General features: G+C 61.8%; 1 protein-coding gene across 1 annotated transcript; it reads left to right on the forward strand.

Moving 5' to 3' along the window:
* The first annotated feature begins 3,965 nt into the window (after window positions 1-3,965).
* Window positions 3,966-27,307, forward strand: DPEP1 (dipeptidase 1). The gene is made up of 10 exons (XM_005308202.4): window positions 3,966-4,202; window positions 18,726-18,858; window positions 19,540-19,672; window positions 21,617-21,767; window positions 22,044-22,113; window positions 23,141-23,317; window positions 24,526-24,613; window positions 24,697-24,772; window positions 26,244-26,379; window positions 26,728-27,307. Exons 1-10 carry the CDS (start codon window positions 4,090-4,092, stop codon window positions 26,896-26,898), a joined length of 1,248 nt encoding a protein of 415 aa, XP_005308259.3. The 5' UTR covers window positions 3,966-4,089; the 3' UTR covers window positions 26,899-27,307.
* The last annotated feature ends 134 nt before the right edge of the window (window positions 27,308-27,441 follow it).

Raw genomic sequence — 27,441 nt, forward strand, 5'->3', positions numbered from 1 at the left:
CAGCCACCCAGTGGTTCTGGGCCTCCTAGCCAGCCAGAGGCAGCGGGTCCCCTTTGCAAGGCAGGCTGCCCTTTGTGCCGTAGGCCCTGTCGAAGGTGGCTCCCTCACTCCCCCACGCTGGGAACATTGTTCAGCATTTACAGCAGCGATAACAGTGATTTACAACGGCCCCAAGGTCACAGCCTGCGTGCCTGAGATGCTCTCGGGGCACCAGGCCAGGAGACAGCAGCGTCACCTCAAAGATCTGAGAACTGCTGACACCACCCAGAGCAATGGGACCTTCGGCTCCCTCCAGTGACTGCCATGCTCCCCTCAGCAACCTCCCGCCCCTGCGCTGCTCTGCTCATCGGCCAGTGGTGCCACGGGGCGAGGGCCGGGACTCTCCTGAACAAGCCCAGTGGGTCTGCCAGCCTGGAGGGTGCCGAGGAGTGGCAGCTGCTGCAGCCACTGGCCACGCTGAGACTGAGTGCCGGGAGCGAGAGCCCATGGCTAGAGAGGGAGCCGGGCAGGATGGAAAGGGCCTAGAATCAAGCCAGTGGGACGGCAGCCCCTGGCTGGGACCAGCACGGGAAAGTGCTGGCCGAGCATTGAGAGTCTGGCAGGAGCACACAGCTGCCTATGGCTTTGCAGCCTGCCCAGCGCCCAGGCACCCAGGAGGGAGCCAGGTACCTAAAGACGCTCCCATGCGGAGGGTGGTAAATTGACATCCTGCGTGCTGGTGGCATCTCCACACACCGCAGCAGGCCCCACCGCGTCTGCCCTGGCCTCGCTCGCACAGCGCCAGGCGCCACCCCGGAGAAATGGATTTCCATCGAGCACGGTGCATGGCCCCTTCGCGGGAACACACAGGTAGCTGCACTGTGTGTGGCACAGACCAGAGCGTAGCCGTCCAACTGCCCTGCGCCCCAGCCAGCCGGCAAGCCCTGCACTGACTTTAACCCAGCGAATCTCCACACGCCCCTGCAGCTCCACTAGCCTGCATGAGGTGTGAGAACGGGGCGTTGGCCAGACCACTTGGCAAGCCCCCCGCCACACACGCACACAGACCCAGCCCTGGAGTCCCTGGCGGCTGGATTCGATCAGTGCTTGGAGCCGACCACTCCCCGTTGGTGGGGGCAGGTGGTGACAGGCCAGCAATAGCCTGAACAAAGCCTAATGGGATTAAGATAAATGTTATTGGATTAAGTTAAACCTTACTTAAGGCCTTTGGGGTCCATTGGATTAGCCATGCAGTTGTGTGTGCCATTGCAGAATTGCACGTACCTGCTCTAGTAGGAGTGGGGGCTAACGTAGTTCCTCCTTTAGCAGCGCTTTGAAGCCACCCCTGGGGGGATGCGCATGTACTGCTCAGACTGGATCCTCCAGGGCCCAACACACAAAGGAAGGGTTTGGGGATAAATAGCCTGGTTTTAAACAGGCTCTGGGCTTTCAGTTCTGCTCTAGCAAACAGCCAGGATCCCTGGTCCAGCGAGGGTCCCAATCCTTAGGGTAGGGTTGGCAGGACTGGGCCAATGGGGCCCCATACAACCGGGTGCTAGTTCTCAGCTGACGCTGTGATGCACTTGTAACCACAAGGAAAGTCTGCGGGAGGCACGTTGAGGACGGCTCCTGGCAGAGTCGGGGTGATCCCTGGGAGAGTTATTAGCATGGGTCTCTTGCTGGTTTGAATATGTTTTCTCTGTAATGTTTTTTACCTGAAGAACAAAGCTGGCTTGCCTGGGTACCATGACCTGTAGCAATGCAAGGCGGCTCTGAAGAGAAAGCTAGCAGGTGTCCTAGGACAGCCTGTCTGTGCTGGGAAGAGCACAGGGAAGGCAGGGAGCTGGCAGTCTGGAAATACCCTGCTCCCAAGGGAGACACAGGTCTCCAGCCCAGAGAGGTGTCGGCCAGGGGCCATGGAGGGGAAGTACAGGTGCACTTGCCCAGAACTGGGACCAGCGGCTGGAATAGCTGCTTTGTATCAGACACTTCCCAGTGCCAGGCTAGAAAGCAGAAGTGGCTGGTAACGAACGAGTGCCAATGTGCCCCCTCACACATCCCGCACAGGGCAAATAGCACAGCCCTGGCCCTGCCAACGAGCAAGTGGATGGAGCGTCGGCCGCAGATCTAGGGCCGCACAGCGAGTGCTGGCTGTTTAAAACATTGATTGACTGGGATTCAAACCCTGGGGCCCCGCATTCCCGGGCCCAGCGGCGTGGCGGGCAGGGCCTTGCAGGGCATTCCAGGCCGAGCAGCGCCCAAGGCAGCAAAGAATCTCCCCTCTCAGGCCCCAGCCACAGATACATTTCTCCCTGATGCTCCTCCATTTCCCTGCTATTGTCGGTGGCTAACCCCGTCTCTGCCACACCATTTTCATTCAGATTCAGCTGGTTGCTGTTGTGACCATGTGGCAAGTTCTCCAGCTGGGAGCGGGCCCCGCGGAGGAGAAAATCCAGAGCGGAGAGGGCGGCTTTCGTTTTCTCACTGACGTCTGTGCATTTCGCTGTCTGGTTATTTACACTGCGCCCATCACCTTGACATGTCCCCTAGAAACACGCTGCACTTTAGACCTGTGTCTTCCACACGCCCCCGCATCAGCTGATACAGCCGACAAGCCAGCTTGGAGATCAGGAAAGGTGCCATCAGCTGAGGACGGGCGTATGCCCCCACTAGATCCCCTGGCAGGGGTACGTCCTGACTGGAACATGGCACCAGGCCCAGAAGGGAACGCTCTCTGTGTAAACCCGAAACCAAACGAACCTGCAAAGTCTGTGCAAACCCTGGGAGGCTTTAGATCATTAGTGAGGGAGCCCAGACAGTGCAGCCATTAGTACATGGGCTCTGCTGGTTTGCAATCCCTGCCTATGCCCTGGGCGGACTCTGTGTCACACTTACTCTAAGGGGAAGCCCTCCAACTTCCCCTCTCCCTAGCCAAGGTCCCCTAGACATAGGGGTCACCGAGGGAACTTAAGGGCCCTGGTCTCTGCTGGAAGGAGACTGACCAGGTTGGGCTGAAGAAGAGCTCTGTGAAGCTCGGAAGCTGGTCTCTCTCACCAACAGAAGTTGGTCCAATAAAAGCGATTCCCTTGTCTCACTAATGTCCTGGGACCGACACGGCAAACGGCAGCTGGGCCTGAAATGTGTGGAATTAAAGGGACCCTTGAAAGCAGTGGCAGGCCCTGCCCCAGCCGATTTTTCATGGTTTCACCACAACATTCTCCTCTTTCAAAGACTCCTTCCCTCCCCAGCTGCTGCTCCGGGAAGAGAGAGTCTCTGACAAGCGACAGTCACCTGGCCTGGCCTGGCCGCACACAGTGAGGTCTGCAGCCCGGCTGCGCTCAGCTCTTCTAGATGCCTTGCAAATAAGGGATTGTGGAGGCATCTCCCACTTCCAGTCTCCCGCCTGGCCCCTCGTGTCCTCAGACTTGCCTCTCTTGGACCGAGCTAATCAGGCCTAGCAGATGGAATGCGGCTCGCTCTCCGCCCCACACCTGAGCAGCTACACGCCTAACAACACCATCGATAGTGACATTCTAAACAGACAGCAGCCGTGGCAGCACAGCACGGGCTAGCTCCCAAGAGCACCAACCCGCCTGGACCCCGTAGGCACGGACTCGGGGCAGCTGGCCCGTGCTAACACTCGACACTGCGTGTGCTGCTTCTGGTGCCCTACTTCACCGAGAGCTCGCACACGTGTGTCACCTCCCCAGCTCCAAGTGTAGACGTGGCCTTTGCAGGACCGCTGCTTGCGCATGACATTTCTGAGCGGGATGGCTTCGAGCTTCAAGACCATGTGTGGGGGTTGCCCCATGTGTGCCCTGAACGCTTTGTACAGGGCGCTTTTGTGAAGAGCTCATGTATGGCAAGACTAAGGTGCAGCTGGCTAGAGATGGCTCCGGATTGCTTTATGGTCCTGCATGGTTACTTATTGACTCTGGGCTGTTAAGCCAGGTTCCATGGAACGTGACCTCCCAATCAAAGGAACATCTCTGAGACCTTGGTCTTGGACTAGACAGTCTCACTTACGCAGAGAAGTCTCTGTGCCCAGCCGGAGGGACCCTTCTAGAGCGGGGTGGGAGGTGGAGGAATCAGAAGCCCTGTCTGGCCACCATGAAGCCAATGCTGTGCAGCTACTTGCTTGTCTCCATTTTCCCATTCTGCTCAGCGGAGCTTTACCGGGCGCAGGCAGAGAGAATCATGACCGGGACTCCTCTAATAGACGGGTAAGTACCAGCCCCTGCTGCTCCCTGCCTCCTCTCAGCAAGTTGGGAAACTCCCCCCATCAGGAACAACCCCCCCGCCCATGGCTGAGCTCTGCAGGAGAGGAGGGGGGCGAGAGGTTTCACCCTGGAGCTGGGCAGGGGATAGATTCTCAGCACTGCGCGCCGCGAGGCCAGGCCCGCCTGAGCACACAGCAGCTCCCGAACTCAGGCAGTGGAAATGCAGGCTCAGGAGTGAGTCCCCACTGGGCGCTGAGGCTCTCCATGGCAGAGGCAGTGTGCCCGCCACCCTGGCACCACGCGGCCCCTGAAGGAGCGCTCGGCCTTTCCAGGAGCTTTTCCTTGCCAATGGGAGAGTCGTCCCTGCTGAGCCCAGTCAGGGGACGCCAGGGTGCAGCAGCTTTATCCAGTAGGAAAGTTTCCCACCCGCTCAAGGATTCTCAGTTCCCTGAGAAACCCCCCAGTGATGAAAGCCCTGCGCGGCTCCATTCCCAGCACGCCCCAGCCCTGGGGAAGCCCCGCGGCTCGGAACTGCACAGGGACCTGCTCAGTGTGCCACCCGGGAGACGCTGGGGTTTCTGGCATGCCCCAGGGGAATGGGAAGGCAGGGTGGATTTGCATGTGGTGGGTTATCAGGGCCAGGCCATGTTATATTACACCATCAGTTCACTGCAAAACACAAAGGGGAAACCCAGCCCTGCAGGCACATCACAGCCAGGGGAACATGGCTGCTCCCAGCCGGGGGAGGTCAGGCAGGGAGCACCTCGGATAGACCCGCGGCAGGTGGGAGCGTCGGTCCAAGGACCACGTCCGTTCCGTTGGGTGACAGGCACAAAGCTGCCGGGCTGTCAAGGACCAGGAGGAGAAACCCCAGCACTGAGTCATTTTACCAGCATGGGGGGGTTGGCTGCAGGGACCCCGGGCTGGGCAAAGCCCTGGGAACTGGCCTGCCCCAGAGGAGCTGCTGTCCCCAGAGCATGCCAGGAGGTCACCGCCATCCATTTCCCTCGGCCTCGTTGGCTGGGTCCCTGGAGCTACTGCAGACCGCAAGCCAGAGCCCAGAGGGGGACGAAGTGCAGGGTCTGGCCTGGCTGGGCAGGCGGGTGTGCGGCATGGGGGGGAGGGGGCTGCTGCAGTTACTGGCTTCAGGGGTAGGAGGGGTAAGTGTGATGCTGATCTGCGAGCGGCGCTAGAGGCAAAGGTCAGCGGCGCCGGAACTGAGACGGTTACTGGGATTGGGGGCTCCAGACTCGGGTTCTGGGCTTGCCAGAGATTCAGAGCAGGCAAAAGGCCTGCACACCTAGGGGAAGTCACTGAGGTAGGGGGCTCTTCCACCCATGTCGCTCTGCCAGTGACCAGTGCCGCCCCTCCCCTGCTGGTCCGTTAGTGGGCTCCTGTCCCCAGCTCGGTCACTGCCCCCCAGGCCTGCCTTGGGCCCCTCCAGCAGGTGCACCAAACCGCGTGTGCGTCGGTTCAGTGGAGCTGGTCCTGCTCACAGGGCTGGCGTTGCCCATATCCATGGGAGACTGACCTGAGCCTGCAGCGGTGAGGAGCCAGGCATGGTCCCGGCCGGCCCTGGGGGGCTGGACTGCAGGGTGAGCCCGTGGTCATCCCCTTCCCTTGGGCTCTTCACCCCATTCAGAGAGGCTGAGGGCTGCCAAATTGGGCAGCGTCGCCCCGGGCCCCCCCACTCCCTGAGGAGCCTGAGCAGGGCCCTCAGCCCTTCCACAACGTGTCCCCAGGTTACACCAGAAAGAAGGGGTAGGACCCCCCCCAGCTATACAGAAAGGGAGGAGGGTCCCCCCTGTCACGGAGTATTGGGGAACTCAGGGCCCTGCACCCCCGGCTTCCTGCGATTCACCATGACTCTCAGCCAGCCAGTAAAGCAGAAGGTTTATTTGGATGACAGGAACACAGTCCAAGACAGGTCTTGCAGGCACAGACAACAGGACCCCCTCAGTTAGGTCCAGCTTGGGGTCCCAGGGCATGCCAGCCCACCCCCCTTGGGGGGTCAGAGCCATCTCTGCCTCCCAGCCATCTCTCCAGCTCGCTTCCAGCCCTCTGCCTTCAGCGACCCCTCCCACAGCCTTTGTTCGGTTTCCCGGGCCCCGGAGTCATCTGACCTCCAACCCCCTCCTGGGTTCTCATGTTACAAGCTCAGGTATGTTCCCTTGGGCCGGCTCCCATCCCCCGATGCAGACCATCCTAGTCACACTCCCCTGTCAGCATTCACACACCCCAGCAAGAACAGTCCCAGTTCGTCACATCTCTCCCCCCTTCGAGACCGAACTGAGCAGGGTCACTTTAGCCAGTGACCCGGGGAAGTTCGAACCTACCCCCGTTCCCATGGATGCCCCCGCATCCCTCCAGTTCCTTGGTGAGAATTACACCAGGCCCCTTCCGTTCCACGCCCCCCCTTAGGTCGGGGGTGCTTGATGGCACTCGCAGTTCGCATGTGGGAAGGTTTATGCGGCCTGTGCCCTTTTCCCACCCCCATACCTCTGGGGTTCCAACTGGGCTGTGGTCTTCTCCCAGCGCTCCAGTCTGGAGGTCTGTGCTTTGGGCTCTCTTGGTTCAGAGCCGCCCTTTTTACCTTGGCCACCCTCCGGAAAGGCTCCTCTATGCTGGGCAAGGGTCCTAAGGCTGTTTTCCCCTTGTCCCAGGCCTTCCTCCCCCTCTGACAGGGGTCACAGGATCCGCAGTACTGTCGGACAGTAACAAAGACCCCAGGCCAGTAAAAGCTCCGTAGCAGCCTCTGCTGGGTACGCCAGGTTCCCTGGTGCCCTGAGAGGGGAATGTCATGGGCCCGGCACAGCAGCTGGCGGCGATACTTCTGGGGTACCACCAGCTGCCTCCTGATCCCCCCTGACTCCATTTTCCCTGGGGGAGCCCATTCTCGGTACAGGAACCCCTTCTCCCACAGGAACCTTTTCCGGCCACCTCGTTCCATGGTCTGTACCGCATTGAGGTCGGCCAGGTCCCTTATCTTCCGCAAGGAGGGGTCTCTCTGTAACTCGGCCTGGAACTCAGCAGCTGGGACAGGGATGGCCACCTGCTCTTTCTCGCCCGCTGGGTCCGAAGCTGCAGCCTCCCTGAGCCGCGTCCCTGGGCGTTCCCTCCCCACCAGGTTAGGGTCCTGCGCCTCAGGCAAGGCACCCCCCCCAAGGCCAGGGCGCAGGGCCCCTCGCCGGCTCTGACTGCGGGTCACAACCAGTGCCTTTTGGGGGTTGCTTGGCCAGTTCTCCAGGTCCCCCCCCATCAATACCTCAGTGGGCAAATACGGGTGTACCCCCACATCCTTGGGGCCCTCCTTGGCCCCCCACTTCAGGTGTACCCTTGCCACGGGCACTTTGACTGGTGTTCCGCCCACCCCCGTCAGGGTCAGGTAGGAGTTGGGCACCACCTGATCTGGGGCCACCACCTCGGGCCGGGCCAGCGTCACCTCTGCGCCCGTATCCCAGTATCCATTGACCTTCCTCCCATCCACCTCCAGGGGAACAAGGTACTCTCTCTGGAGGGACAGCCCCGCGCCCACCGTATAAACCAAAAACCCTGAGTCTGGGGCATCCAGCCCCCTAGAGGAGCTGGCCTGGGGCCCTTCTCTCTCTTGAGCAGTTGATAAGCTGCCAGCCCCTCTTGCGTGAGAAGCCTGCCCCTCGTCCGTCTGGGCCTCTACCAAGTTAACCCTATGCGGGTTCGGTCTGCTCAGTCTGTCCTTGAGCTTGGGGCACTGGGCCCGAACGTGGCCTCTTCGGCCGCAGTAATAGCAGCTCATGTCCTGTGGGTCCCCTCGAGCCGGTCGGTTGTCCCTGACGCTGGGCATTCCCCGTGGGAGGGGATTCCCCATATTCCCCCTTTGGTAGGTCCCAGGGTGACTCTCTCTCTGCATCGCGGCGGGCCTGTTCCTTTGGGGCTCCTCCCTGCCACCCCCTGCCCGGCTCTTTACAAACTCATCGGCCAGCTGCCCGGCGTGTCGCGGGTTCTCTGGCTTTCTGTCCACCAACCACAGCCTCAGGTCGGATGGGCACCGCTCATACAGTTGCTCCAGTACCAGCAGTTTAATCAGGTCCTCCTTCGTCTGGGCCCCGCCAGCCCACTTGCTGGCGTATCTTTCCATGCGGACGGCTAGTTGCAAATAGGAGATCTCAGGGGCTTTATCTTGACTCCGGAACCTTTCCCGGTACATCTCAGGAGTCAGCCCAAACTCACGTAGCAGGGCCTTTTTGAATAGTTCGTAGTCCCCTTTCTCTGCCTCTCCCAGTTGGCGGTACAATGCCACGGATTTGGGGTCCAGTAAGGGGGTAAGGACCCGGAGTCTGTCCGCGGGATCCACCCGGTGCAGCTCGCAGGCCGTCTCAAAGGCCTCCAGGAAGTCATCCATGTCCTCCCCCTCCTTGTATGGGGCCATGATGCACTTATCAAAGCTCCGTGCAGTCCTGGGTCCCCCCTCACTCACCGCAGCCGGGGGTTCGCTGCCCTTCAATCTCGCCAGTTCCAGTTCACGCTGATGCTGTCTCTCATTCTCCTGTCTCTGTCTCTCATTCTCCTGTCTCTGTCTCTCATTCTCCTCCCGTTCACGCTGATGCTGTCTCTCTTTCTCCTCCCGTTCATGCTGACGCTGTCTCTCTTCATGCTGTCTCTGTTGTTCACGATCCTCCAGCTCCCTCAGTTTTAGCTCTTTCTCCCATTCCAGCCAATTCCGCTCCCCGGATGCTGAACGTCGCCGGGAGGATCCTCTGCTGGCCGGCGAGCTTCGCCGGGGGGACCCCCTGCTGGCCGGGGGGGTCACGGCGCCTTCAGTATTTGCTGGGCTCCTCCCCACCCTTCCCCTAGGCATAGGAAGGAGGGGTCTCGGGAAGCCCTCAGCAGCCGGCTGACCACTCCCAGCTGGGACAGACACTGGTGCCTGCGCTGCATTTGCCAGGCTGCTTCCCTGAGACACAGGGATCGGTTCATTCGCGCGATCTTCCGCCTCCAGCTGGGCAATGAGCTGTTCTTTGGTGAGCCTCCCAATGCGCAGCCGCCTCTGCTTGCACAGCTCCACCAGGTCGCTCTTAAGCCGCTGGGCATACATCTTCCTGCTGGCCACTCACCGGCCTGTGTGCTCACAGCTCCCCACAGTTCCCAGGGGGACCCCTAGTGTGCCAGCCCTTCTCGAGGTCACCACCTCTCTGCCAGGGTCGAGCTGCAGACTCCTCCGCCCCTGGGACCACTCGCTGCGATCCCCCCGGGGGACCCTGTTACTGCAAAAGTCCTTCTCGCTGGTCACACACTCCCAGGGGTAATAACCGTCTCTCTCCCACTCTTCAGCGTGCCTGGTCCCCGTCAATCCCCCTTCGTTTTACTGCTCCCCAGTCACTTACTGCAGGAAGCGCCGTCCACGGGGTGCAGTAGATCCCACCGCTGCCACCAGTTGTCACGGAGTATTGGGGAACTCAGGGCCCTGCACCCCCGGCTTCCTGCGATTCACCATGACTCTCAGCCAGCCAGTAAAGCAGAAGGTTTATTTGGATGACAGGAACACAGTCCAAGACAGGTCTTGCAGGCACAGACAACAGGACCCCCTCAGTTAGGTCCAGCTTGGGGTCCCAGGGCATGCCAGCCCACCCCCCTTGGGGGGTCAGAGCCATCTCTGCCTCCCAGCCATCTCTCCAGCTCGCTTCCAGCCCTCTGCCTTCAGCGACCCCTCCCACAGCCTTTGTTCGGTTTCCCGGGCCCCGGAGTCATCTGACCTCCAACCCCCTCCTGGGTTCTCATGTTACAAGCTCAGGTATGTTCCCTTGGGCCGGCTCCCATCCCCCGATGCAGACCATCCTAGTCACACTCCCCTGTCAGCATTCACACACCCCAGCAAGAACAGTCCCAGTTCGTCACACCCCCCGACTGAGACCCCGCGGGCTGGTGCTTGACAGAGCCAGAGGAAGCCCTGGTGCTAGGCAACAGCACAGAGGGAGCCGTCATCCCGGGTGAGCTCCCAGGCCGAGGCGCAGTGACCAGGGACAGAAATAGCGGCCAAGGGCCGCCTGGTGCTGAGTGACGTGGGGAGGGAGCCGTCTGCGGACTGAAAGGGGAAGACGCCCCCGCCGTCGTGGCACACACCTTGCTTCCCCCGGCCGCGTGACACTTCCTTAAATGACGGCAGCGGCAGACGCATACGTCAGCAAGCTGATGCCGTGCCGCCGGGCAGCTCTCAGGGGCCTGACAGGAGCCAGTTGGAGGTGAAGAGAGACCGCCCCTGAAACCTCACCACGGGCGCATCCTGCGCTGGCCCGCGGAGCGGATGAGCTGTGTCTGAGCCCACGTACCAAGCCGGCCTCAAATGCAGCTAGCCTGGGTGCCGGAGCAGGGCCAAAGGAGAGGAAACTCACAGGCAGCCAGTGCAGTAACTAACACCCCCCAGCCCCAGGAGAGCACCAATGGCAAACGGCAGCTGCCTCCCTCCGAGCAGGAGCCCGCTGCCAACCACCCCCACTGTGCCGCGCGGCTCCCGGGCACCTGCCCAGGGCTCCCCAAGCCTTGGAGCAGGTCGGTGTTGCCAGGAGCAGTGCCTGGAGTTGTGGCCTGCGGAGTTCCCTGCGGGGTTTTCCATTGGCTCTCGAAACCCCTCTGCCTTCCTTCTTGTGATTAGTTTCTTACCCAGGAAAGAGAAACACTCAAAACTCCTGGAAAGAAAAACTCCTCCAGCCTCTCAGCTCATCGTGGGCTCGCTGGGGAATTCCTCTCTGGCTCCAGAGGGGCGCAGGGAGACTCTGGCTTGGGTGGAATTTTGGGCGGTAACAAGGGAACGTCTGGGCACCCCTGGCTGCTCTCTGTCCAGGGCCGAATGGTGGCTTGGCCTGGGCTCTCTCGCACACTGAGCAGGGGCAGGGGCAGGGGCAGGGGTCTCTGCATACGCGTCTGGGACCATCACAGCTACCTCCTGGCTGCTCTACAACACCCCCGAGCAAAGGTCCTGGATCAACCCTTCCCGTGCCAGGGCCACATGCACCTCCCAGGCTGGGCACTGCCCTCTCTCCACGGAGCGATACACAGCCCTGCCTGTATCCGCCTGTGCTCCGGCAGTGAGCGAGTTAATTCAGCGCCCTTGAGCACTGAGCTAGGAAGTCCCCAATCCATTTCCCTGGGGTCAGCTGCTCCCAGGAGCCCCCTGCAGCTCTCCTGGGGCTTCGTTTCCCACTGTGGCTCATGCCGCCCAGTGACCCATTACAGAGCCGCCCGGGGCCGGGGCCTCTGTCACTAGCACACAGCCCCCGCTATTATCCCGCCGGCTCTGGAACGCAGGCCAGGTAACAGCCGGGGTCATCTCTGCCGCCTACGCCTGGGGATTAGGCAGCGGCCAAAGAACATCGGGTTGCCAACGCTCCAGGATGTCCTGGCATTTCCAGGAAGTAATAGTTAATCTTTAATTAAAGTGTATGTCATGTGATGAAACCTCCAGGAGCAGGCCCAGCCGAAACTGGCAGCCCTAAGGAAGGGAATGGTGGGAAAGCCTGAGAGGGTGAAGGGGGTGTCAGTTCCTGGCAGCTGAGATGCGGGCACATTCCGCGGGCCAGGCAAGGACGGAGCCGCCACCCCAGTGTCCAAACGCAGACCCAACCAACTGCCGCGCAACAGCAGCAAACGCTCCCCTAATGCCCTCGTCACACGGCAGCCAGCCAGTCACAGAACAGCCGCCAGTGGTTCCTGCCAGGAAATGCTTCACGGACCACAGCGTCGCCCCGCAGAGGGAAACAGCCAGCAGGGGAGGGTACGTGCCGGCTGCATCACCTTCCTGACCGTTTTTGTTCAGCAGGGAAGCTTAAATTGCTGCAGAAATGGAACTGGAGGGAACACGTGCGACCTCAGTAAATCCACGTGCCGAGCCGTCCAATGCGAGAGAAAAAACAACCAGCCGGCAAAGAGGCCTCCAAGCGCAGGACTGTAGAGAAGCCTGTACCTCATCTAGAAACCTCCTGCCAGAGCTGGGAAAGACAGCCGGCAGGAGTTTTCAGAGAAAGCCCCTAAATAACCCAATGAGAGTCAAATGTTACTACAGAGATTGACCCGGACGCACGTTACAATCAGTCAGCCTCAGCCACAGTCTTCCAGGGAGTTTCAGCCTGGCTAGTAAAGCACCATGAGAAAATCTCTAGGGGCCTTGTGACATGCAGGGTTGCCACCTTTCTCATCGCACAAAGTAAACACCCTTGCCCCGCCCCTTCCTGAGGTCCCGCCCCCACTCACTCTCCTTGACCCTCACTCACTTTCACTGGGATGGGGCAGGGGGTTGGGGTGCAGGAGGGTTGTGAGGGCTCCGACTGGGGGTGCGGGCTCTGGGATGGGGCTGGGGATGAGGGGTTTGGGCTGCAGGAAGAGGCTCCGGGCTGGTGCAAGGGGTTGCAGTGCGGGGGGCGGGGGGTGGCATGTGGGCTCCAGGAGGGAGTTTGGGTGCAGGAGGGGGCTCAAGGCTGGGGATTGGGGTGTAGGAGGGGGTTTGGGGTGCAGGCTCTGGGAGGGAGTTTGGGTGCCGGAGGGGGCTCAAGGCTGGGGATTGGGGTGTAGGAGGGGGTTTGGGGTGCGGGCTCTGGGAGGGAGTTTGGGTGTGGGGGGGGCTCAGGGCTGGAGATTGGGGTGTAGGAGGGGGTTTGGGGTGCGGGCTCTGGGAGGGAGTTTGGGTGCCGGAGGGGGCTCAAGGCTGGGGATTGGGGTGTAGGAGGGGGTTTGGGGTGCGGGCTCTGGGAGGGAGTTTGGGTGCAAGAGGGGGCTCAAGGCTGGGGATTGGGGTGTAGGAGGGGGTTTGGGGTGCGGGCTCTGGGAGGGAGTTTGGGTGCAAGAGGGGCCTCAAGGCTGGGGATTGGGGTGTAGGAGGGGGTTTGGGGTGCGGGCTCTGGGAGGGAGTTTGGGTGCAAGAGGGGGCTCAAGGCTGGGGATTGGGGTGTAGGAGGGGGTTTGGGGTGCGGGCTCTGGGAGGGAGTTTGGGTGCAAGAGGGGGCTCAAGGCTGGGGATTGGGGTGTAGGAGGGGGTTTGGGGTGCGGGCTCTGGGAGGGAGTTTGGGTGCAAGAGGGGGCTCAAGGCTGGGGATTGGGGTGTAGGAGGGGGTTTGGGGTGCAGGCTCTGGGAGGGAGTTTGGGTGCAAGAGGGGGCTCAAGGCTGGGGATTGGGGTGTAGGAGGGGGTTTGGGGTGCGGGCTCTGGGAGGGAGTTTGGGTGCCGGAGGGGGCTCAAGGCTGGGGATTAGGGTGTAGGAGGGGGTTTGGGGTGCAGGCTCTGGGAGGGAGTTTGGGTGCAAGAGGGGGCTCAAGGCTGGGGATTGGGGTGTAGGAGGGGGTTTGGGGTGCGGGCTCTGGGAGGGAGTTTGGGTGCAAGAGGGGGCTCAAGGCTGGGGATTGGGGTGTAGGAGGGGGTTTGGGGTGCGGGCTCTGGGAGGGAGTTTGGGTGCGGGAGGGGGCTCAGGGCTGGGGATTGGGGTGTAGGAGGGGGTTTGGGGTGCGGGCTCTGGGAGGGAGTTTAGGTACGGGAGGGGGCTCAAGGCTGGGGCAGGGGTTCGGGCATGGGAGGGGGTGAAGGGTGTGTGCTCCAGCTGGGGGGCACTTACCTCAGGCAGCTCCTGGAAGCAACCGGCATGTCTGGCTCCCAGGTGGAGGCGCGGCCAGGCGGCTCTGCGTGCTGCCTGTGCCCGCAGGTGCCACCCCGCAGCTCCCATTGGCCATGGTTCCTGGCCAATGGGAGCTGAGGAGTCTGCACTTGGGGTGGGGGCAGCGCGTGGAGACCTCCTGGCCACGCCTCCGCCTGGGAGCTGGACATGCTGGTCCCTTCTGGGAACCACACGGAGCCAGGGCAGGTAGGGACCTTGCCTTAGCCCCGCTGCGCCACCAACCGGACTTTTAGCGGCCTATTAATATCTCCCGGATTGCTTTCAATAGTCACCAGGAGACCGATGCCAATTCCAGGAGACTCCCGGTCAATCCGGGAGGGTTGGCAACCCCGTGCACAGGAGGAACCACTACCTTGGCACAACCCCCAGGAGAACTCCTGACGAAGGACAGCATCATCCAACCCTCTGTGCTGGATGGGGGGGTGGGGAATCCAGGCCCACCTACACTAACTAGATAAAACCCTATGGATGCTCCACTGATATCACCGGCAAAACTCCCCTGGGCTTCACTGGGGCAGGATTTCACCCCCCATCTGCAGTTCTGCAAACAACCAGAAACCAAGGCTGCAGAGCAGACCTGGGCTGATCCCCATCCACCCCTAAGCAGCACCCAGACAGGAGCATTCACCTCCTGGGACTGTCTGCCCCACCAGCAAACACGCCCGGGCCCTTGTGCAGCAAGCACGGTGCACTCCTCCATCATGGCTCCCCGGGACACAACCAAAGGGGAAAGCGCCGGAATGAGAGTCACAGGGCAGAACGATGGCCGGACTGCTGAGCCCCGTCGCTACGGGGACTTGCCCAGAACTACATCCAGCTCTCACCAGATGGCGTCTCCTGGCCGCAAGCAAGGCTGGCGAGTGGGCGGCAGGGAGCCCAGTCCATGCCCGGGGGCGTGACTGTGCAGCCGGCGGGCTGAGGAGAGATGGAGACACAATTTCTGTTCCAGTGCCCCAAGCCAAGAGAAGAGACTTCCCCAGCCCCAGAACTGGCATCTCATCAAAGAGCAAGGACAGCAACCTGCTGCCCTGGGCAGGGCTGGTGCACCTTGTGCCTCCCCCCTCCGCCCTGAGGCCCCTCCCCCCTCTGCCCTGAGGCGCCCCCCCCATGGCAGTTCCCCACCCCAGGGAGGGATAGCTCAGTGGTTTGAGCATTGGCCTGCTAAACCCAGGCTTGTGAGTTCAATCCTTGAGGGGGCCACTTGGGGATCTAGGGTAAAATCAGTACTTGGTCCTGCTAGTGAAGGCAGGGGGCTGGACTCGATGACCTTTCAAGGTCCCTTCCAGCTCTAGGAGATGGGATATCTCCATTAATTATTATAATTATAAATGGAGCAGTGATGGTGTGCTCGGGGAGGGGGCGTAGCAGAGGTGAGCTGGGGTGGGAAGCCCTGCGGCTTCTCCCCCCGCCCCGCGGCAGCTCCCCACCCTCCCGGCCCAGGGAGCTGTGCGGCAGCTCCCCACCTCTGCTCCGCCTCCTCCCTGAGCACGCCGCCCCTGCTCTAATTCTCCTCCCCTCCCAGGCTTGCGGCGCCAAACAGCTGATTGGTGCTGCAAGCCTGGGAGGCAGGAGAAGTGGAGCGGCGACCACGCGTGCGGGGAGGGAGCGTAGGAACGCTGTAAAAAAAAATTGGGGGCACTGCTTTTTGGCGCCCCCAAATCTTGGCGCCCTAGGCAACCGCCTAGTTTGCCGAAATGGTAGCACCGGCCCTGGCCCTGGGGGACAGAGCAGCAGAGATGCCGCCGGCCACCGGCTCAGGCTGGGAATGACAAAGGCCCAGCATGTGATCCATCCTCAAGGCACCCCCGCCGCCCCTCCAGGGGTCTGGCTCTTCCTGAAACTGGGGCAGGGCTTGTCTAGCTGGTCCTGTAGCGGCGCCTCACTGGAGTGATTGTGATCCTCCAGCACCTTCTGACTCCAGCCACCGCCAGCATCCTCCCTCCTGCAGCCCCTGCCTCACTGGGCTCCTTGGGCACGAGGCAGCTGCCTGCTGTCTATCATGCTCCCTAATCTGCCTGCAGCCAAGCCCTGCTCCCCTCCTGGCCTCCTCCAAGCCACCAGCAACCTTAACAGCTCTTTGTGCCCACCCCCCTCGTTCCAGACACCACCACAAACAGGGCTGGGAGCCTGCAGAAAAAGCCATTCAGCCTTAGGCTAACGATTCCTCGTCCCTGGGCAGCCCTTCCCATGGCTGATCCCCGCCATGCAGGACGCCAGTCTTGTTTGCTAGGCTTCAACGGCCAGACGCTGGGAAGAGACGCAAGCCTAGCGGGGCTGGAGACGGCACTGCGAGGGTTAATCAGCCTCAGCTGGGCTGCTGGGACCCCCTGCCTGGCCTCTGCCCAGGCTGGGTTAGTGTAAGGAGAGGAGAGAAGCCCCAGGGAGGAGGCAGAGAGCAGGGCAGGGTCCCAGAGGTGGGGGAGGCAGATGTTGCCATGCTCGGGACTGGAGGGTTCTACTAAGGGCAGGCAGGTTCCAGGCACCCACCAGCTGGGAGCTGAGGCAGGGGCAGGTCAGCGGGCAAAGGGCACAAACCAGGGACCGGTGCCAGCCCTGGGCACTCAGCAGCTGAAGGGATAAGAAAACAACAAGGAGTCTGGTGGCACCTTAAAGACTAACAGATTTATTTGGGCATAAGCTTTCGTGGGTAAAAACCTCACTTCTTCGGATGCATAGAGTGAAAGTTACAGATGCAGGCATTATATACTGACACATGGAGAGCAGGGAGTTACTTCGCAAGTGGAGAACCAGTGTTGACAGGGCCAATTCAATCAGGGTGGATATAGTCCACTCCCAATAATAGATGAGGAGGTGTCAATTCCAGGAGAGGAAAAGCTGCTCTTGTAATGAGCCAGCCACTCCCAGTCCCTATTCAAGCCCAGATTAATGGTGTTAAATTTGCAAATGAATTTTAGTTCTGCTGTTTCTCTTTGAAGTCTGTTTCTGAAGTTTTTTTGTTCAATGATAGTGACTTTTAAATCCGTAATAGAATGACCAGGGAGATTGAAGTGTTCACTTACTGGCTTATGTATAAAGAAGAACAGGAGTACTTGTGGCACCTTAGAGACTAACAAATTTATTAGAGCATAAGCTTTCGTGGACTACAGCCCACTTCTTTGGATGCATATAGAATGGAACATATATTGAGGAGATATATATACACACATACAGAGAGCATAAACAGGTGGGAGTTGTCTTACCAACTCTGAGAGGCCAATTAATTAAGAAAAAAAAAAACTTTTGAAGTGATAATCAAGCTAGCCCAGTACAGACAGTTTGATAAGAAGTGTGAGAATACTTACAAGGGGAGATAGATTCAATGTTTGTAATGGCTCAGCCATTCCCAGTCCTTATTCAAACCGGAGTTGATTGTGTCTAGTTTGCATATCAATTCCAGCTCAGCAGTCTCTCGTTGGAGTCTGTTTTTGAAGTTTTTCTGTTGTAATATAGCCACCCGCAGGTCTGTCACTGAATGACCAGACAGGTTAAAGTGTTCTCCCACTGGTTTTTGAATATTATGATTCCTGATGTCAGATTTGTGTCCATTAATTCTTTTGCGTAGAGACTGTCCGGTTTGGCCAATGTACATGGCAGAGGGGCATTGCTGGCACATGATGGCACATATCACATTAGTAGATGTGCAGGTGAATGAGCCCTTGATGGTGTGGCTGATGTGGTTGGGTCCTCTGAGATTCTTGAAGGGCTAAGGTGTGTCTGCTGCATGGGCTACGGCTCAGGTCTCGCTGGCCGCAGGGGGCCAGCCAGCTCCAGGCACTGAGCCTGGAAGTGCTGCTGGCCCCGGCGATCTCCGGGTGCTTTGCTGAGCAGGTTCGGGAACAGTGGGGGTGGCCGTTCTCGGGCTGTGCAGAAGCCAGCTGACACCCGGGCATCGCTAATGCCACAGTGCAGAGACGGGAGGAGAGCACGCGGGCGGGTAGGCGTGTGCCAAGCCATCCCTTGCTTCAAAACTCACGTAACAGCAACAAAACCGGGCGTCTGGGTGGGCAGCAGCAATGGCGCTAGCCCAGAGGAGTTGGTTACGGTTGTGGCCCCTGTTCCAAACGCTGGCTGCAGCCGGCTGTGGGGCTTCAGTGGCTGAAAACCCAGAGCTGGGGCGATGCTCAGCAGAGAAGGGGGCCGAGATGCAGGGGAAGGGGTGGGTATCAGGTGCCTCCCAGGCCGATACAGCTCTCCAGCCTGCATGTGTAGGAGCTAAATCTCACCAGGCCTCGTCTACAAATGCAGGTTGTGCTGCTTCCACTGTCTGGGCAGAATGGAAAAGGTACAAGCCCCGAGCGTGTGTAACCCACACACCTCCTGGGTGTGGGGTTCTGTCCCATTGGGTGGCACCGAGACCACTGAGAGAGCAATTAATGAGTCTGCTTAACAGCCCGTTGGCTTTTAGCTCATGCAATAGAGGCTCATGCACTAAGCTCCAGACGTCCCCGGTTCGATCCTGTCCGCTGAGGACCGGGGTCTGTTGGCGTTACCCGTGGACGCAGCTACCCTGGGATAAATGTGCTTAGAGGAGTGTGGTTAGTCCTGTCCCGGCAGCGGAATAAAGCTCTGTTACCCTGCGTCCACGCCAGGGGGTGACCCGGTGCAAGTGTCGGTACCTGGCCCCACTGCAAACATGGGGCGCAGCCCAGCCCTAGTATCTGCCCCACAAGGAGCTGCCCCTCACACCAGTGTACCCTTTTGGGTAGTGCTACCCACCAGCCTTGCCTGGTGCCAGTCCATGCCCAGGCTTCCCCTGGACTGAGGGCTCTTGCCAGCCACTCAGATCCCCTGCCCCGAGGGGTCAGACACGGTGGGTGGGGCTTCCCTCCCCCATGTGGGGGGTGCAGGAGCATGGCTCCCACGCTCCCTCACTTTCATCCCTTTTTTTCCAGACACAACGACCTCCCCTGGCAGCTGCTGAAAAAGTTTAACAACAGGCTAAGCGTGGCACCGGCAAACCTCACCCTGCTGAACGACACCCACACCAACATCCCCAAGCTGCAGAGCGGGCACGTGGGGGGGCAGGTAGGCTGCAGATCCCGCAGGCACGGCCCACACAGGCACGCTCGCAGCAAGGCCCCGGCACACACAGATTCAGCCCCCCACACGCACCGACCGGGGGTACGCTGACGCCAGCAGCGTGCTGCAGCATGGACTAGGCAGGGCTTTCCAATGCAATCCAGCCGAGGGGTCTCTATGACTCAGCCCATCCCTGGAAAGTCCTGGTGGCAGGGGAGCTGGCCCTGGCTCTCGGCTGAGCGATCGCTGGAGTTTTCCTGGGGCCAGAGGAAGCCAGCCCCTGTCACGCACCTACTGCCTGCACTTCCCCAGCACGGCCGCTTTCACTTCCACCGTGCTCAGGCTCCCTGGTGCCAGCTCAGCCCCCAGGCAAAGCAGGGCCTCCCTTGCCACCTTCACAGCAGGTCCCAGAGGCTCTGAGCCCAGGGATGGAGCCAGGAGCTACCGACGCTCTGTGGCCGTCAGCAGCTGCCTGACCTCTCTGGGTCTGTGCCCACCCGGGGGGAGACACCTGTGGCAGCAGCTGGTTGCTTGTGCATGTCACCCCCCCCCCCCAGGCCCAGGTACCGAGTGAGCCCCACAGCTGGCTTGGGATGGGTGTGGGCTGAAGGGGGCAATGAATGAAGCAAAGCAGCCATCTGCCCTGCCCCATGGGCGCCTTAACTCCCCCCTTGTCTCCCCGCTCAGTTCTGGGCGGCCTACGTGCCCTGCGATACCCAGAACAAAGACGCAGTGAAGCGAACGCTGGAGCAGATCGACGTCATTCACCGCATGTGCGACAAGTACCCTGAGGCCTTTGCATGTGTCACCAGCAGCACAGGTGAGAGATAGTGCGCGGCCCCTGCCCGGCTCCTTGGGGGTGGCTGGGGGCTGCAGGAGCTGAGCAAGGACAGCCAAGGCTGTGTCCCAGCCCGGAATGAGCTGAGTGAGGGGGACCTCCCTACCCAGCAGCCGCTGCCATTCTGCACCCAGCACCCTGCCAGGGCATGGTCCTTGCCAGCCCCTTGTATAGGGGAGTGTAGGGGGTTCGGGCAGGGCTCATCCCCCCTCCGGGGTGGCGGGGAACCAGACGACCTCGCTACTTCGCTCAGGTGCATCGGGGAACTAGCCTGGCTGTGTGACAGACCGTCAGTAGCTCAGACCCTCAGGCAGGGCTGAGCAAACGGTTGAACAGCAAACCCCAGGCTCCGAGTGGCCTGGGAGAGAGGAGATGGCCACCCGCAAGGTGGGTGGCAGGGGGGACGCAGGCCCACCCACTCCACCGCCCTAGCAGCAGCAGAAGACCCGCTGCATAGTCAGTGGGGATCCTGGCCACAACACACTGACATGGGCTCTGGCAGTGCTGCTGTCAGACTCGGGTCGGCTGCCCCCGGGCTACTTCCTAACTTCCCCTCTAGAGGTACTTGGGTCCGGACAGCGTCCTCCACGGGGTCACACACCATGGACTCCTCGGGGTAACTGGCGAGTGGCAGGCTTGGTAGTGTCTCTGGGCTTGGGCTAGCATCAGGCATTGGCTGGTCTGGCCAGTCCTCGGTTCGGCCGCCGATTGCCGTGGTCTCCCAACTGGGAGCTACGCGAGAGGCGTCTGGCCTCTCCGGTGGCTGTGTTCCAAGTGAGCTCTAGGGTCGGGCTTTTATACTTCTGTGACAAAGTGGGAATGTTCATAATGTTTTCTCTGAATACTGTGTGGGTGCCTCAGTTTCCCCTATGCAGTTCTTAAGTATCTAGGTGGTGGGAGAAGGGGGTGTGATTGTTGCAGAGCCCTAGAGGGCAGATGTGATGCTGGCTGGACAGAAAATGGCTGACACCCTGTCTCCTGGCAACTAATGACCTAGGCCCCTCCTCTACAAAGATGCCAACTGAAGGTGTTGGAGAACAAAGAGATCAGGTGACCTCCTGGCCCGGGAAAGGAACAAAGGCCAGAGAGAAGGGGCTGGAGGGGGTTTCAGTTTGGAGCTGGCTGGGGACGGGAAGTGAGGGCAGACGTGGGTGTCTGGCTCACTGGGCCCCAGAATGGACCCGGCAGAGGGGTCCCGTTCGCTGTACCTACAAGCTCTGTTTTAGACCGTGTTCCTGTCATCTAATAAACCTCTGTTTTACTGGCTGGCTAAGAGTCACGTCTGACTGCGAAGTGGGGGTGCAGGACCCTCTGGCTTCCCCAGGACCCCGCCTGGACGGACTCGCTGTGGGAAGCGCACGGAGGGGCAGATGCTGAATGCTCCAAGGTCAGGCCCAGGAGGTGAAGCCGTGTGAGCTGCTTGCCCTGAAGACAGTCTGCTCCGAGGGAGAGGAGGCTCCCCAAAGTCCTGACTGGCTTTGTGGGGAGCAGGTCCAGAGCATCGCCTGGGGACTCCAGGACAACTTCCTGTCCTGCACCTTGACCTCTGAGGGGCGGGCGCAGGGTTCGCTGGTCGCCCACTTTGGTGTCCAGAGAGGCTCGTCCCTCTCCGGGGCGGCGGGGAACCAGACCGCCTCGCTACAGGGAGGTAGTTCCCTGGTACCTGCCATGTGTGCGTCTGGGGGGCGTCTCTCCCTGTGCAAAGCCCGCGGAGGTGTCCAGCAGTCGGTAGCAGGGAGCTGGGCTTGTCAGGAGCCAGCCCCTCCGAGGTTTCCTACAAGGGTAGCCAGGGCCTGCCAGGCAGAAGGGGAGCTCAGCAGGCCTGGGGCAACCCGCCCCCCCATGGGCGACCTGGCCCCCATTAGCCGGCATGGCTGTCTGGGATTCCCCCGCCCGACTCAAGGCTGGGAAATGCTGCTCTTGCAGGCATAGAAGACGCCTTCCGAGCAAAGAAGATTGCCAGCTTGATTGGCGTGGAGGGCGGCCACTCCCTGGACAGCAGCCTGGGCACCCTGCGGATGTTCTACCGGCTGGGGGTACGCTACATGACCCTCACCCACAGCTGCAACACCCCCTGGTAAGGACCCCGGTGCTGGGGCACAGGGCAGCTTGCTGGGCTCAGTGGGGTCCGGATGCAGGGGGCAGAAGAACGGGGCCTGGTTGGTTTGGAACGACGTACAGGGCCCCAGGGTCCCAGTGCGGGTCCCGGTGCCCAGAGAGGGCCGCGAACGGTGCCAATGCCTCTTCCTGCCCCTGGGCTGGCACTCGGGGGTGGGCAGCAGCCTAGGGCCAATAACCTCAGGCCGCGTGGGCTGACCAGGCGCTCGCCTGATGTGTGCGCTCTGGCTCGCAGGGTGGACAACTGGCTGGTGGACACGGACCAGGAGCAGCCCGTCCACAACGGCCTGTCGCAATTCGGGAAGGTGAGTGGGAACGGTCCACTGCCTGGGGGGCTGGAGGCCGACCTCCCCACGCCCACACGTGGGGCAGGGAGCTCTCAGCTGGAGGCCCTCGTGGGGATGGGGAGGGGACAGAGCCCCCCCCACTTCTCCAGCCGTTCTGGAAGGGGCACTGCTGGCACATCAGGGCCGCAGGCCAGGCTGTCTTCTCCCCTCACCGGGGCTGCTCGTCCCAGAGCGCGGCCCGCCAGGCGTGCTGCGGCAGGGGCTGAACTAGCCCAGCTCCCACCGCGGCAGCTGCCAATCCCTGGCCACATTCCCAAAGCCACTGCGGTGTTTTCCAAGCCCGCTGCAGCCTGGCAGTGCAAACTCCTGACCCCGCTGCCCGGCCTCTCTGGGACGCCTGGTGCCCCATTCTCATCTCCCTGCCCCAGGACCCCAGTCAGCCAACGCTCAGCTCCAGCCTCTGTGATTTGCCAAGGGCAGAGAAACCCGGCTGCTGCTCACCTCCAGTGCCCGACGGTTTCCGTGCCACTGCCCAGCTCTCTGCTGGCACGGGGGGTAAAGTTCAGATCCTGTGGGCTGACTCCCCACATGTTACCCCAGGGGCCCCGGAGCCCTGCCATCTGCCCCACTGCACCGTCCCATTCCTAAAGCACCCATGGAGCCCCCAACCCTGCTCACCCCCATTTACCCACGTGCAGGGCACAGCCAGCCGGGGCAGCTCACACACACAGGGGCCAGAGGAAAGCATGAGCTGGCGGAAGTTGACACGTGGATGGGCGCTCCTGTCCCTGACCTGTCTTACCCCCGGCCCCTGAGTGGGCAGGTCCCCTGGCTCAGACCCCGCGCCCAGGGGGAGGGGGCAAGGCACCATTCACTCGGGCAGGTGGGGCGAGGCTAAGTGGGGTGAGGAGGGGTGCCCAGGAGAACATGCAGGTCCCACCACTCAGACTCTGCAGGGCCCTGGGGCCAGCGTGTTCCTGATGTGGCCTGCGGCTAGCAGGAGGGACGCGCACGCTCAGTACCTGTCTCTCATCCGCTCCCCTAGCGCGTGGTCTGGGAAATGAACCGTCTGGGCATGCTGGTCGACCTGGCCCACGTGTCTGTGCAGACGATGGAGGACGCCCTGGAGGTTTCCAAAGCTCCTGTTATATTCAGCCACTCGTCAGCCTACGAGCTCTGCAGAAACAGGCGCAACGTGCCCGACGACATCCTCCGCAGGGTGGTAAGATGGCCTGGACACGCAGAGCGATGAGCGTTTCCTCCAGCCCACGAGACCTGGGCAGACAGCGCCGACTCAGGCAGAGAGGGACCAGCTCTTGGGCAGGAGCAGCTCCTGCAGAGACACAAAACCCACACGAGCCTCTGGTGCTCTCCCCCGAGCAGGGGTCAGGAAGAATGTGGTATAGCAGGCCCTGCTGGGAGCCCGGGCGCGAGGGACTGGGGGTGGGATCCCAGGCGCTGGGGCCAGGGGCAGGATCCCATGGCGGGATCCTGGGCATGCGGGGCCGGGGCAGGATCCCAGGTGCATGGGTCCGGGGGGGATCCCAGGCACTGGGGCCAGGGGTGGGATCCCAGGCTTGAGGGGCTGGGGGCAGGATCCCATGGCGGGATCCTGGGCATGCAGGGCTGGATCCCGGGTGCAAGGGGGCGGGGTGGGGACAGGATCCCAGGCATGAGGGGGCGGGGGCAGGATCCTGGGTGCACGGGTCCGGGGGGGATCCCTGGCGCGAGGGGCCAGGGGTGGGAACCCGGGCGCAAGGGGGCAGGATCCCGGGCACGAGGGGCCAGTGGTAACATCACGCTGGGAGTGAGAACCTCAGTGTCGGAGCTGGAGGCGCTGACGGTGCCTCGCGCTGCCTGCTGGCTGGATCACTGCGGGGAGGGGTCCAGGGCTCTGAATGGGAGGCAGCATCCTGGGGACCACAGCGAGCAGCACCACCGCTGGCGCCCCAGGTCACGGGCAAACGGTTCCTCCTGTGCCGGGGCAGGGATCCCACGCCTGCCCCGGCAGCAGCTGAGACACTGGGCTGCCCGGCCCAGGGCCCTCGCCTGCTGCAGCTTTTAGGAACCCGCGTGCACAGGCGGCGGGTACCATGGGCCAGGCCAGGCTAAGGCTCCCCTAACCCAGGCCGGGGCCCCGCCCCTGCTCCCCTTCTCCCTAGGCTGGTCCGGGGTCAGGGCAACTGCTTGGGCTGGCTGGTGGCCCAGTGCTCGGGCCAGTGCTCGGGCTGGCCGGCGGCCCAGTGCTCAGGGATCAGGCCGGCCTGTGCAGCCGGGGCGGGCCAGTGGGCGGCTCGGGGTAGGTGGGCAGGGGCTCCTCCAGTCATGGGGGGTCTCAGGGCTCCAGCAGGTAGGGGGCAGGGCCGGCTGTCTAACCTCTCCAAAACAGGGGTTCACCCGCTGCCCATGCCCGCATGTCTCTGCCTGCAGAACCAGACGGGCGGCCTGGTGATGGTGAACTTCTACAACATGTACGTGTCCTGCAACAAGGCAGCTGCCAACCTGTCGCAGGTCGCAGGTGAGTCTGGCGCCAGCCCTGAGGGACGTGGGGGGGTCCCGCACACTGGGCCTTGCCCCTCACTCTGGCACTTCCCCCCGCAGATCACCTGGATCACATCAAGAAGGTGGCTGGCTCCGCGGCGGTTGGCTTTGGTGGGGACTACGATGGCGTGACCACGTAAGGACTGGCCCTGGGGGGAGAGATGGGGGAGAGCTTCCTAACCCCACAGAACAGCCAGCCTGCCGCAGCGCTAGCAAGGCTGTCTGTGAGGCACGCCCAGCCATGCAGGCTGGGGCCCAGGGCACCCCTGAGGAGGCTGACCTGGGGCGTGCCCTCCTGCAGGACCCTTCCCTGAGCTTGCCTCAGAGTCTCAGCATCTCACTCCACCCATCGCCCCGCTGGTCTCCAGGGAGACGCTGACGAGGCCTCCAGGGGCTGCGGGCTGCTTTGCTGCCCAGAAATGGGTCATGGCTGGTTGCTGAGCCTTGGAGAGGAACGTTCCCCCTGCACCAGGCCCCTGCCAGGGCCCCCCAGCTCTGGAACCAGGCATGGGGCAGCTCCTGGTACCAAGGCTCTACAGGAGACAACAGGCTGCAGCTCCCCCGCTGCCCTCCCACCAGCCACGTCAGCCCCTCAGCTCAGGTGCAAAGCGAGTCGTGTCTGCCCCGGGGGGCAGCGCGCACAGACGAGAGGCCCTGTGTGAGCCAGTTCCCAAGGACACTTGTCTGGGCAGCACTTCCTGGCTGCCACAGCACCCTGGGCTGGGGTGCCTGCTTTGCAGGCCTTGCCGCCTCCTCCAGCTGTGGGGCCCGTCTGCTTGGGAGCTGGGGGGAGGGGGCTCCCCAAGGCAGAACCCGTTAGTAAGGGGCCCACTCCTGGGTCTAGCAATAAGGCGCATTACCAGTGAGGGGTTCTAGAGGGCGCACACTTCATCGCTCCTGTGGGCTGAGCTCACGGTACATCCCAGGGGCTCCTGGCGTCGCCCCACCAGCTCCCTGTGTGCCCCATCCCTCTATAGTGCCCAGGCCCCTCTAGTGCATGGACTCCCTGCAGCTTCCCCCCAGACCAGGGTTCTGTGCAACCCATGTTCCCCTCCCTCCCCATACCAGGGTCCCCCATTCTTCCCCCATGCCAGGGGCTGGGCACACCCCCAGTTTCCTCTTCCCCCCCGTTCTTTTTTCTGTGGGGAAATAAGCCATCCAGGCTGGTACCAATGACACATTCCTGGCAGGACCCGCAGAGCTGAGCTGGGAGAATCGTTAGCCGGGAAAGCGCTGATGGGGGCCGGGAACCAGGTGGGACTGTGCTACAGCACTGGCAGCCCTTCCTGTGTCCCCGTTTGGCTTTCTGATTTCCCCCACAATCAATAGGGATCCGCCCCCTGCTGCCTGGGCCCTTGCCTGGGATGCTGGAAGCCATCAGCTGAGGTAGCCAGGCTCTGTCTGACTCGCAGGCTAACCACTGACCCACAGGAACCTTGAGTGCAAAACCTTTGCAAGTTGGGCCAATTAACCCTGGGAACCACGTCAGCAGGGGAGTCCCGTGGCCTGAGTGACGCAGGGGGTCAGAGTGGCTGGTCACCGTGCGTCTCGCCAGCCTGGGAACCTCCAAACAAGCTGTGAGCTCGGTGCTCTCCGGCATCCCGCAGGGTTCCCCAGGGACTGGAGGATGTTTCCAAATACCCAGACTTGATAGCTGAGTTACTGAGGAGGAACTGGACTGAAACAGAAGTGAAAGCTGCCCTTGCCATGAACCTGCTGAGAGTCTTCAAGAAGGTGGAGGAGGTGAGTGAGAAGAGATGGGAGAGTCGCTGCACGGGGTGCTGGTCCCCCCACACCCCGCCTTACTGCAGGGCCAGATGCCTGCCTGGGCCATCGCATGATGGGGGCACATCTCCATGAACCGGCCTGCAGCCTGGCCCTGACCCAGCAGCGCTGCCATGGGGCTCTATGCCCCCACCCTGCACCTGCCATGCTGATCCCACCCCGCAGCTCTGTCCCCGTCCCATGGCCCAGTCCCAGCCCTGGCCCCTGGCTCCGAGCCTTGCAGCACAGACCCGGCCCAGGCCCCCGGCTCCGTGGCCCCCCTCTACAGCACACTGTGAGAGGCTGACTCTTTCCTTTCCCTGGTAGGTGAGGGACAGCCTGTCCCAGGAGCCACCTGACGATGAGCCGATTGCGTACGAGGAACTGGAAGGGCAGTGCAGAACCAGCTACGGGTACCCCCCCCGTGCCAGCGCCAGCCCCCCCAGCATGCTGCCAGCTGCTCTCATCGCCCCCCTCCTTTACTCCCTCCTCCTGTAGAGCTCTGGAAGCAGAGCCCCCCACTTGCCCAGACCCCCCCTTCTCACTTCTGAGCCAGCCTGGCGGGCGGGGTGTGTGTGTGCCGGGGACTCCCCACTGCTCTGGGGCTGGCTCTGAAGGGGAGCCGAGCAGACCACTGCTGCCCCGCCGGCTCCCAGGCTCACGGGGCCCACAGGGGGTGAGGTTCAGTTGTCCTGGCAGGACACAGGCTGCCATGATCGAAGCCGGGTGAAGTGGCCAAGCTGCAGCCTAGGCCCCCCTGTTCACCTCTGGGCTGTGGCAACCTGGGCCTCCATGCGGCTTTTCCTGGGGGTTGAACCCACGCAGCTGGGCTAACACGACTTAACCCTGTCCCCACCCCCACCTGCCCTTTGGCACCCGCAATCCTGAATTAAAGCTGAGTCTCCGCTCCCTGCTGTCTGTCAAGTCTTTGAACTAGGACCAGCCCCACCTCCCCAAAGCCAGCCCCCAGCTTTCCACCGGGCTGAAGGCAGGAGCAGGCCATGGCGCCTGGTTAAAAGCCCCTTTAGGAGAGTCCTTTAT

This window comes from Chrysemys picta, chromosome 14 (assembly GCF_011386835.1).
Source record: "Chrysemys picta bellii isolate R12L10 chromosome 14, ASM1138683v2, whole genome shotgun sequence".
NCBI classification, from domain to species: Eukaryota; Metazoa; Chordata; order Testudines; family Emydidae; genus Chrysemys; species Chrysemys picta.